This window comes from Vipera ursinii (genome assembly GCF_947247035.1).
Source record: "Vipera ursinii genome assembly, chromosome: 5".
Lineage (NCBI taxonomy): Eukaryota > Metazoa > Chordata > Lepidosauria > Squamata > Viperidae > Vipera > Vipera ursinii.
This window is the reverse complement of record NC_139518.1, coordinates 42,177,931-42,196,453: the sequence shown is the minus strand read 5'-3', so window position 1 is coordinate 42,196,453 and position 18,523 is coordinate 42,177,931. Positions and strand designations below refer to the sequence as shown.

At 37.2% G+C, this 18,523-nt stretch overlaps 1 protein-coding gene across 1 annotated transcript in view; it reads right to left on the bottom strand.

Moving 5' to 3' along the window:
- Positions 1–18,523, bottom strand: part of DGKD (diacylglycerol kinase delta) — a 74,713-nt gene that overhangs the window by 28,994 nt on the left and 27,196 nt on the right. The window contains exons 4-9 of the mRNA XM_083364468.1: positions 6,798–6,902; positions 4,113–4,245; positions 3,226–3,332; positions 2,057–2,182; positions 1,370–1,472; positions 796–958 (exon numbers count right to left, since the gene is read on the bottom strand). Coding sequence (XP_083220594.1) covers positions 796–958; positions 1,370–1,472; positions 2,057–2,182; positions 3,226–3,332; positions 4,113–4,245; positions 6,798–6,902 — 737 coding nt within the window. The remainder of the gene's footprint in view (positions 1–795; positions 959–1,369; positions 1,473–2,056; positions 2,183–3,225; positions 3,333–4,112; positions 4,246–6,797; positions 6,903–18,523) is intronic.

Here is an 18,523-nt window from a genome sequence, read left to right as displayed (position 1 = left end):
GTCTCCCGGTGGCAAATTTTACAGTACTAGGCTGGATAAATAATTTGATATGATTTAAAATACTCATAAGTATGAAATAATTCTTATTCAAAAACATAATATCAATTAAAACAATCAAATATAAGGAAATGACAACAGATCTGAGACTTCCTTTATGTTGTATCGTCCATACCTATTGATATGATATACTCACTAAAATAAGTAAAACTAAGTAATAATGGCAGTGCAATGTTTCATAGGAATATATTTTGATATATGAAGGTAAGCTCAAAATGTAGACAAAACAGAAACACTGTTTTGTTTTGAGCCTGAACCAAACACGTTGCATTTCAGAAGTTCAGTCAAACCATTTTAGGAGGATTGTGATTTGGCAGAAGTACCAGGTTTCAGACAATAAAAAAATCTGGAAGGTTGCTGTGACAGAGTAGGGCAATGCTGTTGCACTTACTCTCTTTTCTCTCCCACTGTCTCTACCCAATCCTTACTATTCAGTCTTAGCCAGCATCCATTTATTCTCCTATTCTCACCTACCAATTTAACCTCAATTTTCCAGCAATCATTTTTTCCTATCTCTTCTGAACTATGTGACATCACTCAATAGTCCTAATTTTTTTTTCTGCTCCTACACTGCTGAAAAACTTCAGTCCATAATGCAACCCCATCTCCAGATCAAACATACACGCACTTTACCTGTATGCCCACACCAAAAGCAATGTTTCAAACTGTTCCAAATCGGTTATTCTGAACAGAAGATAAGAATGGCTAACTTTTATAAATAGAATGCAATTTGCCTACCCAAGATGAGGTCCTCCATTCATAAGATCAAAGACTTGTGCAGGATTTAACAGTTGTTTAAATCTTCGAAGGAACTTTACACCCTGGTTGTCTCCACTTTTTGAGTTGACAAAGACCAACAAAGGGCTTGTACAAGAAGGAGGACAAGTGGCTTTCCAAAAACCTGAGAAAAAAACAATGATTGAGGAAGATTAGTAATTATACATTTACAGAAGTTTACTTATAATTATTGTTTTACGATTATGGCCTTACCTAAAAAGATGAAACAAACTGATTTTTAAAAATTATTTTAAAAGTAATTAGTTTGAAACAGAAGTATATAAAATGCAGATCAGATTTGGAATAAAATGCAAATCTTTTTTAAGGGTCAGGAAAGCCAGAATATTCTATTTCTTCTTAGGAATATTCTATTTCTTCCTTCCCATCACCAGGTGTTCCAGTTCTTTCATCTAACTGTAGCTCAGTATGCCATGACCAATAAATATGTTCAGTCATCAGAGAATACTTCTTAATTTCTGCTCTTGTTCTTCCCCTGGGACAACACTGATAAATAGTAGCAACTATAATGACTTACCATCAGAATCAATGCTGTTGAGAGCTGTGGGAGGGATGACAGACACTTTACAAAGGCCAAGGGGGCATTTTGTTGGTAATAAATCTCTGCATGAGGTATGTACCTGTAACAATAAAAATCACACCCACTAAATTTTGTAGTGCCTGGTTTCTGACTTTTCATTTGCTTTTCTAATATTTTCCCCACACAATAATACAGACATAAAATATTAAGAAATTTATTATGTTTAAGATTTGCATTGAGGATACAGTGATACATCTAACAATGTTCTGTATTAAGTTTTTCATAATTAAGGTATGCCTTGCCAAAACACAAGACAGCCTAGTAAGACAAGGCCATAGTTAAGTTTCAAATTCCAAATGTGAAAGAATTCAAGAATATTTATTACTTTTTCAAATGGGATTTTTTAAACAAGGCACTTGTAAACAAGCCAACCATTTACCAAATCTCCTTTGGTGCTAACATTATTGCAGCTTGACATTTAGTAAAGTATTTTTACATATTAATGGATTTATCCTGGTCACCATTTTCTACATTTAATTAAGAATGGCATTTTCTCATAACTTAGAAGAATGATATTTGGCAAAAAAGAAAAAAATTGAAATCCTTCCTCAACTTATGAAAATACACCTGTAATATATACCAAAGGAGAGCTGAATCGTTCAACAATGCACCATAATTACTTACCATGGCTTTGCACCAAAGACAACGCCAGTCTTGCAAGCGTAGGACACTGCCACAAGTTTTATCACACACTGTACATTTGGCACTCACAGGTAGGTTTCCCTCCAGCCACTGGTGTGGCATTGAAATCTATTCAACCAGAATTTATTTTTTTAACAAGACAGGTTTAAGAGCCATTACAATACAAACAGATATTTCTTCACATGCAGAACATAGAAATCCCTTATTTTATATAACACTTTCAATATAGCATATATTTATGTAATTTGGAATACAGATCTGCCTTCTTAAATGCCTAAAATAGTTTTGGTGCATTACATCACGATTGTAGGATAGCAGTGCTTATGTCCAGGCAGACTTTTACAAATCAAACTGTCAGCTTACCAGTTCATATTATGGGTTCCCAAGAAAACTAAATAATCAAGTGTAGTTTCTTCTTTTCCTGAAATTTCTCTTATGCTGGTATTTAGAAAAAATGAGAAACGAAGTACTCTTTGCCTGCTTCTTAACATATTCAAATATTAGTGCAACTTACAGAAATATATCTCTCTCTCTCTCTCCCTCCCTCCCTCCCTCCTTCCCTCTCCCTAAGCCAGGAGTCTCACAAATATGACAGGTTGTATTTCTGCTAGGGTTTAAAGGAGGTAGTAAGCATTAGCAGAGATCATACTTGAAGCTCTTTTTTACAGTAGTATCAGAAAAGTATTTCTATGCCACTACTTATATATCTACCATGGGGCTCAAAGAACGCGAAAAATCTTTTGTCAGTCTTGCTACTTCCAGGATTACCTATGGTTTATTGTTTGGTCACAGATGAATGAAAACACATCTCACCTCTTCTTCAAGGCTTATTAATTCCAAAAGATTTGGAAAGAGCCAGGCAAAATATTCTTCAAATGTCTGTTTGGCATTTCTTTGATTATTGGTTGAGATATTTCCATCATCTCAAGATCACCCAAAATGTCTAATCTCAGGAGTAGCTCGTTTTTAAACAAACAGCATACAATAGTTTCTGAACTGGGAGCATTATAGAAATGTTAGGAAAAAAATAAATACTCCTGCACTCCAGAAAATTAAAAATGTCCCTCACTGAAACCTTCAGAGTGTCTTAGCAGGGAAGCCCCCTATTCAGTCTGCTTTCGATATCTTTGGTAAAATGTTGTTTTACATACCCCATCTTCTTTTTCAATGATATCCTTCCCAATGGATGCCAGCGTTGTCCATTTGCAGTTATTAGTTGCTCGGACAGCACATCTCTTGTGAGCCTTAAATTTGCACACTAACAAAAAAAAAGTGTCTATGTATTGGGGAAAGCACGAAATGAATTAATCTCTGAGAAATTGTATTTCCCATCTTTTCCATTCCTCATTTTTGGTGTCTTGTTTTTGTTTGCTTATTTTTGTTTTTTTTTGTGTGTCTTACTGGCAGAATCAGGAATTCATAAACTGGAAGCACATATAGAATCAAACAAGTTTTACTCTGTACTATTTAAGTAGGCTGTAGTTATTTATTTTTTTATAAATTTTATGAGCCTCATTTGTCAAATATCAGGATATGAAATCAAATACTTCACTTTCTTCTATTAAAACTCTTTTGACTGTTATTTTCTAAAGGTAAAGGTAAAGGTTCTCTCGCACATGTGTGCTAGTCGTTTCCGACTCTAGGGGCCGGTGCTCATCTCCGTTTCAAAGCCGAAGAGCCAGTACTTGTCCGAGGACGTCTCCATGGTCATGTGGCTGGCATGACTAGACGCCAAAGGCACACGGAACGCTGTTACCTTCCCACCGTAGTGGTCCCTATTTTTCTACTTGCATTTTTACGTGCTTTCGAACTGCTAGGTTGGCAGAAGCTGGGACGAGTAACAGGCGCTCTCTCTGTTACGTGGCACTCGGGATTCGACCCGCCAAACTGCCAACCTTCTGATCGACAAGCTCAGCGTCCTAACCCACTGAGCCACCGCGTCCCTATTATTATCTACCTAATGGATAATAGATTTTATAAGTTATTGTAAGCCCATAATTTCATGTGCCAAACAACATATTATAAAGAAAATATTTACCTTCACAGGAGAGTCCATGAGATGTGACCCCAGATAATGCCTCTCGACACACATTGCAGTATGTTGGACGTGCATGTGAGCAAGCATACCAGTTATGCATTCCTGAAAAATGGTCCATACTGTACTGGGTAGACTGCAAATTAAATTCAAAAATGTAACATAAAATAAAATACTCATTTTAATTTTATAAATCTAGTTTTGCGTCAATACAAAATATATTAAATATATAAAAATTAAGGAGTAAGAATGCCATCTCATATTTAAGTAAGGAGAAAAGAAGTAAATAAACTGAAGAGTACAGTGGGGGTCAAATGAATTATTCCAACCTATGCATTATAAAGATTTATGAGAGAGCAAGAAATGGCCACCCCAATGAATTTTTAATTGGGATACTAGTGCATAATCTTTGAATTTGGCTTGGCTGAAAACTTTAACAGTAGCCACTAGAAACAAGAGACTGTTGAAAGCTATAAGTTCTGTATGGGAACTTTCAATGTTTTCTTTGATAACAGGGAGCAACCTATCAATATAATGTTAGAAGATTACATACCTGCTGATTTGAACAATACTATCTGTAGATTATATATTACAGAATTATATTATATATTATAGATCTCTATAAATTATCAACATTTACTATTGAAAATTTATTCTTTAGAGCTACTGGTAAGTAGTAATTGCTTAACAGGACATGTAAACGTTTTTTCAAATTAATTGTTAAAAAGAAAAATATGCTGGAAAGGTGCATGAAATATATACTGCTCAAAAAATAAAGGGAACACTTAAACAACACAATGTACTGTGTTTAATAGTAGGATGTCTTATCTTGTGTACCCTTTATTTTTTTGAGCAGTATATTTCACATTCATAGAGCAGTATATTTCACATTCATAGAAACTGCACTGCAGTTTCATAGCAGAAAATTATCTCAAAAGACAAGGCAAAATATTTTTGTCAGATAAAAAACACTACAGTATTACTCTTTTAAAAGAATCAGTATTTATTCTCACTGAAAGATATGAATTACAATTTTTTAAAAAAGGAAAAACCTGCAATGTGGCTCCAAAACTGTTTCCTGAGAGAAGGCAAATAAATATATATTCGGGGCTTAGAAAGGGACAATCTTTCCACCATAGTTTCTCCTTACCCTGCCACTAAGGGTGAAGGCTGGAGTTGGAAAAGCAGGAAACAATCCTGGTATGAGAGAACCATTGTGTAATCAAAGGCCAGACTGTGCAAAAAGCCAGGCCAGATGAGAAACATATTCTAAAACATTTGTTTAAAAGGCAAATAATAGAAAGAGGCTGAGGATTTAAATACTGAGGCATTTAGGTGACCTGCACTGCTCCACACTTTTGAGTTTTTACAAATTGTAAAGATCTGGTAGGTTCTCCCAGGCCCTTGGTTAGGAAGATTCATGTGTTTAATGCTGTCCCCAAAAGGGCTATTCAATTTTATACACTTGTGTTTGTCACAGCCGTGAGGCCCAAGATAATACGGCTGCATCTGGTTGTTGTCACCCATTTAGCACCACTGGGGGAGCATGTATAGATTAAGGAATGCTTTAGGACGGTGACTGAGCCTATTTGGTTTTTGATTCTGTATTCCAGTCAGCTGCGTTCTTCTTTTTCTTATTTTTTAAAATTGTAAGTCACCCAGAAACATTGACGAATTGAACAACCTCAAAAACTGAATGAATGAATGAATGAACGAACGAACAAACAAACAATGCATACAGTATGTACAACCTGGATGCTGTTCTTCATTTTATTAAGACTGCTTATATCTGCAACAAAAACTCTTTTCTAGTCAAGTCTTTGAATTCCTATGGTTTCATCAGATTCAAGAGAAAATAATTGTTGGCAAACTTTGTGACAACAGAACTATTAAATTTGGCTCTTAGTTATACATATTAGTTTTGTGTATATTTATTTAATTTTTGTGTGTGGACATCTTTTGATAAAATATGTATTTGTAACTTATTTCTGGATTTACCATAGTGAGCTATTAATATAGTAGTAAGTCTTTTAAATATACAGTCTATTGGAAAAGCCTATCACATTAATAACAATATGTAATGCAGGTAGTCCTCAACTTACAACAATTCATTTAGTAACCATTCAAAGTTACAATGGCACCGAAAAAGTGACTTATAAGTGACTTATTTTGCACACTTAACAACCCTTGCAGCATCCCCATGGTCACATGATCAAAGTTCAGACATTTGGCAACTGACTTATATTTATTATGGTTGCAGTTTCTCCCAGTCATGTGATCACCTTTTGCCACCTTCTGACAAGCAAAGTCAATTGAAAAACCAGATTCACTTGACAATCATATTACTAAGTTAGTGACAACCTGCAGTGATTCACTTAACAACTATGGCATGAAAGGTCATAAAATGGGCCAAAACTCACTTAACAAATAGACCTTTTGTCTACACCATCATACACTTCTGTATGTCTTTTATAGGCATCAGAAAGGGGCAAAAATATAATGAGCCTCCATGCTGGAAAAGATAATTTACCATTGTTGTAAACTATTCTCCTTCTGAATACACTTATGACAACTGACCTCAAAGTATACTATCGCAACTGATCAGCACACAAGAATAAAAAGCAATAAATATCATGATGCACAGTTCCATACTGTAAGAAATGGATCCATATTTTTATCTAACATTACCTCAAAATGTTCACGATTCTGTACAATTTTTAGTGCAGCAATCCAGTCTTCCATTTCTTTTCTGTTGTCAGCACATAAGATGAGTTTTCGACATGGGGTAATAACCTGAAAGATAAGAAAATTGTGTCCAAACCCCAGAAATACTAAAAGAGAAAGGAAACAACAAAGACCTACCTAATTAGGGTTTCAATTTTCAAAACGACAGACTACTTTATCAGAGGTAGTAGATTCTGGAGAGATAAAGTGTGCTATGATACTCTAGGACATAGGTCTGCAACCTGCGGCTCCCAGTCCTCTGCCATGTGCAGTCCCAAAAAAAAAAAGTGGGACTAAAAAAGTTCAACCAATCAATTCAAATATGCAGGGTAGGTGCATATCTCGCCTTGGCTCCACTCTTCAGTCGAACCCTGTTCTGCGCATGTGCGCATGTACACACATGCGCACACATTTTTTGCGGCTCCCAGTTTTTCCTTTTGTGAGGGAACCGGTTCTGAATGGCTCTTTCACTGTTTCAGGTTGTTGACCCCTGCTCTAGGATAACACTTTTTATATTGTTTATGGGAAACTGTTCAGGGTGATTCTGGATAAATGTGTCAGTGCAACATATAATTATTGTATATGATTAGAGATACAAGTGAGTATTGATATCCTACTGCACACATTCATTATCACCGCCACCCCCACCAAATTCTGTATCCACACACATATATACATAATACTTTCACTCAAACTCACCACAGTCTCCAAGGCATGAAGAAACATTTACGTACTACGATTAGAATTTAAAACAATCTCTGAGGAAACAAAGTATGCTGTTTCAAAGGTTTACATGAAAAGAGTTAAAACTCAAGAGATTCTCTCGAGGACAGAAACAATAACAACTACTAAAACCCCAAGACTACCTCTTCTCCAACTTTTCACTGCTTAAAACATTCTCCATTCATTGTAATATAGCAGCAGGATACATTCCCCACCACTATTACCACCATTGGCATGCAATTTGCCTTGCTTCAATTGACAAACCTCTCCCTTTTCAAACAAAATATTTGGATTCCCATGTTGGAGAAATGAATACACTTCTTCAGCTTTTGAAATATGTGTCATGCAATTTTCAATATAAAAACAATTTTATTTATTTATTTTATTTTAATTCCATTTATATCCCACCCTTCTCCAAAGACTCAGGGAGGCTTACAAGCTTAGCAGTAGCCTTCATTCTATGTATATGCCTGCTTATTAGGGCTTTCATACACCCCCCAAGCGGCATTATTACAAAGTCAGCTTAATTGCCCCCCAAAATTAAATAATACTGTGTGTTTTATAGATACATATACAAAGAGGGGTCTATGAAAGTAATGAGCTATAGTACAGTATAATTCCTCATTTGTGTGACGTAAATATAATACGGCCTAAGAGATTCTGGCCAGATCAATTCTAAAATCGGAACCGATTTTATCTAACATACACACATACATACTTTATAGAAACATACTAATATCCATTCTCTGCTTTCTGTTTTACTTACCCATCATCCAAAATGTAACAGAACAATTACTCTACTGTGGCTTTTGCAAACAACTGGGAGTCACAAACCTTGCTTATCTAGGGAAAAAGGCAAGGAATCTGATCTACCAATAAATCCTGAACCAACTTTTGCCTATCTCTGAAGTACAGAGCACAAGAACAATACATTATTTGCCACGTTAATGTTTAAAGTATAATAACTATAAAAGCCAGTAGAAGCCAAACAATCTAGTGTACTGAGCCATACATTAAATAAGCTATATCTCAACCCTATAAAGACCAAAGGAGCTCCCAAATAATAGATAATAAATATGAAAGTACGGACAGTAAGTATTCTGTGAGGCATACATTGAGACAATCTGCCAGAAAAAGACAAAGGTACAATAAAATTAGCACACAATTAGATTAAATTATTACAATTATTTAATTATTATAATTAGAATTTGTAATATTTACCTGACAGAGCACTCCTGACAGAAAACAGCAATGGTTCCTTGAATTCATAGCATTTTCCCTGTACTTACAATTTATAAAAATCTCTAATTTCTAGTTTATGTAATCTGTAGTAAGATAAATCTATGACAATATTTAGCAATATTTAAAGATAGGATTTATCCCAGAATCAACTAAACTGGGGCTCAGTAGTTTGAGTTACCATGAGTTACCATGGAAGTAAAATTATGGTTATAAAAGGCATATGGTACCTTTTCTCAATCTGAAATTAGTATCCATTTCCTATTAGGTGTTAATGAAGATACACTGAAACAATTAAAAGAATAGGTCAAATAATAAAAATAAATGAGATGGAAAATCATGCAGAATATGTTAAATTGTGATGGAACACAGTAGTCTGGATTCCCAGGAGAGACGGGGTACATTCCAGAACACTAAGAAGCAGCTGAGTTCAGATAGTTTGTGTAACAGAAAGAAGGGTGAAGACAGAACCTTCCTAATAGTTTTCAGAGAATATGCTTGATGTAGATAGCTGAATACTTCATTTTGGCAAGATTCTATCTATAGGAATGGAATAATAAAGAAATCTGCTTGGAAGAATCACCATGTATTTCCCCATTTTTTGGATCTGACAAAAATTAGATTGTTCCCAGTGTAAGATTATTAATGCACACTGTAGAGCACTAAGAGGCAGAACCAAGGGATTTCTAAAATGTATGGCCTGAAACAAGGTATCATCATCTAAGGCCTACTAAATCCCAACACAGGCCATAGCCAAAAATTAGGAACTGTACATGTACCAAACAGGTAAATCAAGACAGTAAGCCATCCAGCAGACAGACCACCAAATCAAACACAAGCATGCTGTCAAAAAAGGACTGTATAGGACAAATTTTCCTGGAGGGTTACTTTATAGAGAGGAAATGTTACAGGTGAGATTAACCTCAAATGCAATCTGTGAATCCATGACAGGACATAAAAATAAACACGTACCCTTTATCGCTATTAGTCCCCCTTTACAGCAGACATCATACAGATACAGGAAACATACAGACAAAAATATCCTGCAAAATAAATACACAAAAAGGTTGATCTAATTAAGCAATCCCAAAATTAGAATGCATACATAGAAACAACAGTCTATACTCAGACAGCTGAATTCCAATATGTTCTATAATAAGAGCCTATTATTTTGTTGGCTAGGAATGATGAAGATTGTAGTCCAAGTCATCTGAGTGGCACCAAATTACAAAAAAGCATATGAAAATAACTAGATCAACCTTTATGTGTTTACAATATACAAAAATTGTCATCTTTCTATCATATATCATGACAGAAACATATCACATTCAAACTCATTGTCTTCTTGTCTTTCACTATCACACACACAACGTATTTACTAATGCTTGTGGAAAAACCAGTATGATGCACAGAAAATAAAATATAAAACATAAAACAATTATCATATTGCTTCCATGCTGAACTAGCTTACTGAGGATAATACGCATATTAAGCCAAAACACAAAGGCTGTTTTAGATTGAAGGCCACCACCATCTGACACAAATTTTCTGTATACTGTCATTCTACCTCAGGGCAATCTCAATAAATACATACAATAGTCAAATTCTTCATATCACTGCTAATCTCATTAAAATAAACATAAGCTCTTAAAGAAAAAATTGAGGAAAAAGGAATAATTAAGAGCAAAATGAATATGCAAAATAAATCTCCTTATTTCAAAATGCTAAATTAATCTCTGTTCCCCATTTTGCTTTTATTATTATTAAAACAATCTCTTTTTAAACTCATTTCAAAAGAGAAAGAAATTTAAGATTTATTGTCTCATTTTGATTCTGTCAAAAGAAATTGTTTACCCACTGTGTTACTAGAGCTTTCCCAACATTTGTCAACTGCTCTGAACATTTTCCAAAAAAACAAAACAAAACGAGGGCTTTGGTAAAACATGTAGTAAAATGTCCCTTTTTTATTTATTTTATTTATTTATTTTATTGCATTTATATACCGCCCTTTCCCTGAGGACTCAGGGCGGTTTACAGGGAGTTAAAAATCAACCATACAAAAGTTAAAACCCAATTTAAAAAATATTAAATCAACCCTGTACTATTAAAAACCCCAATTAAAATGAATGTCTCCTCAGCCTGGGCCCGAGAGCTCAAAGAGCCAGGTCTTCAGGCCCCGGCGGAATGATCGGAGGTCGGGAGCAGTCCTCAGCTCCACCGGCAGCTGGTTCCAGAGGGCAGGAGCCCCCACTGAGAAGGCCCTATCCCTGGGTGTCACCCGCCGGCAATCTCTTACCGGCGGGACCCTGAGCAGACCCTCCCTGTGGGAGCGCACTGGGCGAAGGGCGTTTGATGCCGGCAGCAGGTGTTCCCTCAAATACCCCGGACCCAGGCCATGTAGGGCTTTATAGGTGATAACCAGCACCTTGAATTTCACCCGGAGGGCAACCGGAAGCCAATGCAGCTCGCGGAGTAGAGGTGTTACATGGGAGTATCGGGAGACCCCCATTACAACTCGCGCGGCCGCATTCTGCACCAGTTGAAGCCTCCGAGTGGTCTTCAAGGGCCGCCCCATGTAGAGAGCGTTACAGTAGTCCAAACGGGAGGTCACGAGCGCATGAGTAACTGTGCATAGGGCGTCTCGGTCCAGATAGGGACGCAACTGGCACACCAGGCAAACCTGTGCAAAAGCCCCCCTGGTCACGGCTCCTATGTGATCTTCAAAATTGAGCCGTGAATCCAGGAGGACGCCCAAGTTGCGAGCCCTATCAACGGGGGGTAACACCTCACCCCCCATCATTAGAGGTGGAATAACTTGGTTAACCCGAGATGCCGATATGCACAGCCACTCAGTCTTGGCGGGATTGAGACGAAGCCTGTTTCTCCCCATCCAGACCTGAACCGCCTCCAGGCACCGGGACATCACGGAGAGGGCATCACTGGGTTGGTTCGGGGTGGAAAGAAAATGTTGGGTATCATCAGTGTACTGGTGATACCCCACCCCGAAGCCACGAATGATCTCGCCCAGCGGCTTCATATAGATGTTGAACAGGAGAGGCGAGAGAACTGACCCCTGAGGAACTCCACAAATGAGAGGCCTCGGGGCGGATCTCTGCCCTCCCGTCAACACCGACTGCGAGCGGCCCTGGAGGTAGGAGGAGAACCACCGTAAAATGGTGCCTCCCACTCCCAACCCCCTGAGACGCTGCAGCAGGATACCATGGTCGATGGTATCGAAAGCCGCTGAGAGATCTAATAGGACCAGGACAGAGGAGCAACCCCTGTCCCTTGCCCTCCAGAGATCATTCACCAGCGCGACCAATGCCGTCTCCGTGCTGTGTCCAGGCCTGAAACCCGATTGGTACGGGTCCAGATAATCAGTTTCCTCCAGGAACAGAGGGAGCTGATGCGCCACCACACTCTCAACAACCTTCGCCAGAAAGCGAAGGTTGGAGACTGGACGGTAGTTGTCTAAAGCAGCCGGGTCCAAAGCAGGCTTCTTGAGAAGGGGTCTCACCACCGCCTCCTTCAAGGCGACAGGGAAGACACCCTCCTTCAAAGAAGCAGTTATTACTGCATGGAACCAGCCTCGTGTTCCCTCCCGAGCCGCATAAGCTAGCCAGGAGGGGCACGGATCCAACAAACAGGTGGTGATGCTCAGTCTCCCCATGATCCTGTCCACATCATCAGGGGAAACAGGGTCGAACTCAGTCCAGATAACGTGCTCAAGACCGCCTGATTCCTCCACATCAGACTCTGCCCAGTCAGAGTCCAGGCCGGTCCGGATCCGAGCGATTTTGTCCGCCAGATGATGACTAAACTCCTCGGCTCGTCCCTGCAAGGGATCCTCTCTCACCTCCTGGTTAAGGAGGGAGCGAGTCACCCTAAACAGGGCAGCCGGGCGATTATCTGCGGACGCGACAAGGGCGGCAAAGTAGTTAGACTTCGCCGTCCTTATCACCGCAAGATAAGACCTTATAAAGGTTCTTAACTGCAATTGGTCGGATTCGGATCGGCTGGACCTCCAACCGCTCTCTAGACCTCGTCTCCGACGCTTCATCTCCCGGAGCTCCACAGAGAACCATGGGGCCCAACGGGATCTGCGCTGGGTCAGAGGTCGCGTGGGTACAACGCAGTCAAGTGCCCTGGTGGCAGCCGTTTCCCAGGCCTCCACCAGAGCATCGACCGGGCTGTGGGTAAGGGTGATAGGTATAGGCCCAAGTGCCCTCTGGAACCGATCCGGGTCCATTAGGCGCCTGGGGCGGAACTACCTGGTCGGTTCCACCGCCCAGCGGCGGGGGGTGGCATGACGGAAAACCAGCCTCAGGAGGTGGTGATCTGACCATGACAGAGGGGTGACGGACGGGGAGCCCCCTCCCAGATCATCCAACCACTGTCCAGACAGGAATACCAGATCGAGAATATGATCCCCCACATGAGTCGGGCCCTCAATAACCTGGGTCAGGCCCATGGCTGTCATGGAAGCCATGAACTCCCGAGCTAACTCCGACGACCCTCCCAGTGACGGCAGGTTGAAGTCACCCAGGACTATAAGCCTGGGGAACTCCACCGCCAACCCTGAGAGGGTGTCGAGCAGCTCAGGCAGGGCTGTTGCCACACAGCTGGGCGCCAGGTATGTAAGCAACAAACCCAACTGAACCCGAGAACAAATATTTTGAGACAAATATCACAATGACCAAGAGACAGAAATACAAATGCCACATTGGCTGGGTCTAAATTAGCTTAAAATATGTAGAAACATACTTCAAACAAACTTTGAGGTAGTCAAAATGAATCTGCTAAATATAGCTATCCTGATGCAGCCGGCTTCTGAAAACAGCCAACTCTCTGTGTGACAGAGACTGATAACTATAGCTGTTTCCTCTTTACTCACATCCTGCTTGAATACAGCTTTGTATATTATTTGTCAGTTTGGAATTTCAGAACTTTAAAAACAACAAGCTATAAGTAGAATGTAAAATAAAACACAATTCTGCAGATAAAATTGACTAATAACTTTGGGTTTAACAGCCACATAATTCATGTCAAAATTAGACCTATGCACTTCTGTTATTTCAGTTACTATGCAGGTCCCATTTATTTTTTTTATCAGTGAGGACATAAGAAAAATCAAGAAATTCTCACTAGCACAATTATAAAATAAAAAATTTGATGGGATACACATATCATCAGAGTAGAAAACAAAGGGTAGATGGAAGCCCATAATATAAAGCTAACAATTTAATTAAACATAGCATTAAAAATACATCCACTTCACAAAAGGAAAACAGAGAATGACAACTGCTGAGGCTCAAATATCTAAGAAACTTACCACAAAGAAAAGAATCCAAATGATAAATCACAGATTTGAGTCCAAAAAACACATAAAGAATGGAATTAAAATCAATTCATAAAAGTAAAACTTGATGATTTGGAGAAAAATCCTAAAACTAATCAAATAAACAGAGGCAAAACTAATCTTGCCCTTCCATGGAAAAAATAGATACATTTTGAAGAATTTTTCCAAAGCACAAAAAACAAGTTGTCTCAAAATAAACTTTTCAGAACTAAAAACTACTTCTTAGTCGTTAAGAACTACTACTTCCTACAATTGCTCACAAATATAGGCAAAAGCCCACAGAGTTATTTATTCCCTCCCTCTACTCTTTTTAAAAAGAAAATTTAATTGGCTGGCTGGGCATGTAAAAAACTGAATTTCCAATCTACTTCTTTCTTTTTCAGAGAATATGCTTGATTCATTGGATGATCAGGGGAATGCTATAGAATGGAAGGAATGAAGGCACAGCATCACAATTAAGCTTCAGGATACATAAAAAATGAAATAGAAGTAGTACATGATTCAGCAGGTAAGTGCAGAGTTGATGGGATACTGTGGTATCCACAGATACAGATCAGTGGTACAGATCACTGATCTTAAGCTTGCTGTATCAATGTAAAATGTATGCTTTTATTACAATTGTCAAATATATTCTCTAGTATAATGCAGAAGTTGGGACAGTTGCTGACTTGTAACCAGATATAATTTTCTAAAATATGATGCCAATGAACAGTGATGTACAAAATATTTGAAAGTAATTCCCAAACCCGTACAATTTTATATAAAATTAACAACAAACAGAACACTATAATCCAGATATAAAAATAAATAGGCAATTGTAAATTATTTTCCTACTATATTATCTAGAGTATGAAGATCATCTATTAGATAATATAAGCCAAGAATATGTAGAACCATCTTTCTCCCTCTTTTTGACACTATCTCCTCTGTCCAGCAGATACATAAACACATACCTATTTTCTTTTATTCCCTCAACTTCTCTTCTCAGAGATCTGAATTGACCACTTAGACATACTAGGTTTTTGAGGTAAAGCTTAGGATGTCCGTGAGCCAATTTCCACTACAGAACAATGGAAATTATTTCCTTTCTGAAATACCAGCCTGTATTTAGCACTGACTGCTTGATATCCGTACAAATTTAATAGGAAAGAAAAAAGGACAAGTCTGCAATAGAAAGTCTGTGTATGTGTGTGTGTGTGTGTGCAAATCAATATTTGGGTGGGGGAAGGAAGACTATACAATTTGGCAAATAGATTCTGGACTGCCCTTAATTTTACTAGAAAAGAATTAAACTATTATTTAAGGTAGCTATTTTGCTTCTACTACTATGAATAAGCAAAGACACTTTCTTTATCCACAGGGATAAGAATGTAATCTGATTGACACGCCTCATCATGTTAGAACTGCTATCTGGTATGTATACCTACAATAACGTTAAACATACCTAGTGCAGCAATGCAGATTTCATGTTATATACTATTTCATTTTTCTTCCAAAGATTACTTAAAACATAAGCAAACTTGCAAAACTGGCTTGACCTGAAAACATAACAAGACAAAGTCAAAGAACTGTTTGAACAGGAAGTAATGAGGGTTGTAAAACATTACCTTTAGCTCTTTGAAAAACTGTCTGTAGCTCAACTTAACTCATTCAAATAAAATGTGAGACTATGTAGCAGCAAGTGAAACAACTTTCTGATTGCTTCCTTGTTAATATTTATCATTCAGCCTCACCCACAGATAAGTCTATATTCCATATTTGTTCTCCCTGCCTTGTTAACTTTTCTTATTCTGCAGTAAAACTGCTGACATGAAACTGCATTCTCTGGGAAAAAAAGAGTCCTCTCCCAGCTCAGGGTCAAATTCCTTTCTCTAGCTCTAAGATAATTTTAAACAAACCAGAGTTGTAACAAATCTAATAAAAGATTCATACAGTAATTGGAAAAGTGCAAAACAAACAGCCTCTTTCTAATCCAAACCTAAAGAAAACTAAAATATGAATTAGAATCCCTAAGCATACTCCTCATTTTGAAACTTAAGTTTTAGTAATGCAGCCAAATTAGTTTCATTTTCTTATGGATTTAAATCTGACATACTCCTTTTCAATTAGTTACATGAGTAACCAGCTCCTCTTCCTGAAGGGATCCTGTGTCTTACTGGGTTAGAATAATACTCCTAAAAACTACAAATACACACAAAATTCACTTGTTATATAAGTCACCACAGCCTTCAGGATGGAAGCCTCATGCCCTCCAGACATTTTGATCTTCAGCTTCAGCAATTTTTTACCATCGTCCATTCAGGCTGATGGAGTTCAAATCTAAAATTGCTGAAGGATACTAGATTGACTATCCAGAAAACCTCTCAGGAGATTTAGGTAAGAATATACCAATCTTGTAAGACTGAAATATATTCTATAATTTCAGCTTTAAAAAAAATGGCAACTGCAATAAGGACTTTGTAGACCATATCTGCATTATCTTTATAGATCACAGATTAGGAAACAGAGTTTACCAGTATTCATTTATTGAAGTGGATTCTGAATTGTTTGCTATATAAATTGCCATCACAAATGTCAACCTATGAGATCTATAACACTGGTTTTAGATGTTAAAATGCCAGCCTGACGTCCTTGAAAGAAGTATAGTATAATATAGGATAAAAGGAATACAGAGAGATAAGCCAAGTGACCCAAATAGGAAATGTAATATAATATAAAAACCAGTTCTTGCTCTATTTGCAGCTTTGCAAAATAAATTACACAGATATGCCAAGAACAAAAGAACAGCAGAGTTCAGTGCTCCTGTTTTAACATATGGAAACAAACCTTTTGAATATAGCTTCTTTTCAAATAAAGCAAAATATACTTGCTTCCTCAAGCAATGTTAATCTCCAAGTTCCAATTTAAGTGTCAATATATTTCCTACATCATCATTACTCATCTGAGTACACTACAGATAACAACTAAAAAGCAAAATTGAATAATGTATGTCCAAAATTAAACAGGATTGTAACAGTCTTTAGAAAAAATACCTTGATGATTAAAAACTCAATGTGTCATAAGCAGATTCTCTCTCCAAAGATTAATTACATCCAAGAAACTGAAATTAAGAATCTCCATATACATGTTTGTTTAGGAACCGGCTATTATCAATAAATCCATAAACATGGGGTCTAAATGTCCATTCAAATTTTTTTTTAAAAATAGCATTTTAAAATGTAAAATCATTTAATTAAAATACTAAATGCAAAAAGTAAATAGTAACAATTCAACCAGATTAAAACATTATTACATAAGAACTAAAGATTTGTTGAAAACAAAAATATCTATTTTCTAATGAAAACCAAAGGTGATCTCTGAGATCTGCTTAGATATCTATAAGACAGCACTACTAAAAGACATCATATTTTATTGACTCCCATGAACTGATATTTATATACCAATATAAGTACCCTAATTCCATGAATATTAGGAATTAGGATTTGGTCCCTAACAACAAAACCCCATTGTTCATTCTATTGATGTGCAGATCTGGCCATATCAACTGTAAAATATTCTGTCTCATTCACAGATAATATGTCTTTTTTATGTGTCTAGTCCCTGTTTATCTTTGTGCTTCAAAATCTGTTTGCATCTTGAAGCACTTTACTGAACACAAACATCTAATGAGTTGATTTACAAACTCAAAGGTTTTTTTTAGTGCAAGCTATGGTTTGGAAATACTTTACTACTAGTACTATTTTTCAATTCAGAAGCAATCTTAACTGGCATTTACCAGGGAATAAATCCTATTGTTTAACATGACAGTATAAGGAAAATAGGAGGCATAAGTATTAATTAAGATCATTGTCTTAAGTTACATATACATAAAATACAGAATAAAAATGTTACATTACAACAACAATGATTTTCAGTAACTGGACCAGTCTATAGTACTATAATACCTCTCTGGAAGAGGAACAGGGAAGCATATAACATAGGGATTCACAAATAAATTTTGTAGTGCTATGACTCCTAAAATGCTATATAAATGTGTGTGATCCCCATCACGGATAAAATTAATTATTTCATTGGGTTAGTGATGGTCAAGAAATAAATATTTGATAAATATGTATTATTATAAGAGAATATATATATAGCTCAGGGTTGAACTGTAGAGTCTTTGGTGATCTCTGAAAACCAACCAAGCAAGGATCCACAATAGATATATTAAAACATTTATATATATATTATGTACAATGGAACTAGGATGTTTATAAAATTAAAACTTTATTATTAGAATGGAACAATACAAAACTATATTAAAAATAAGACTGTGCTTGCTCAGTTTTGTACACTTTCTGGAATCTGGGTTTCTTGTTTTACATTT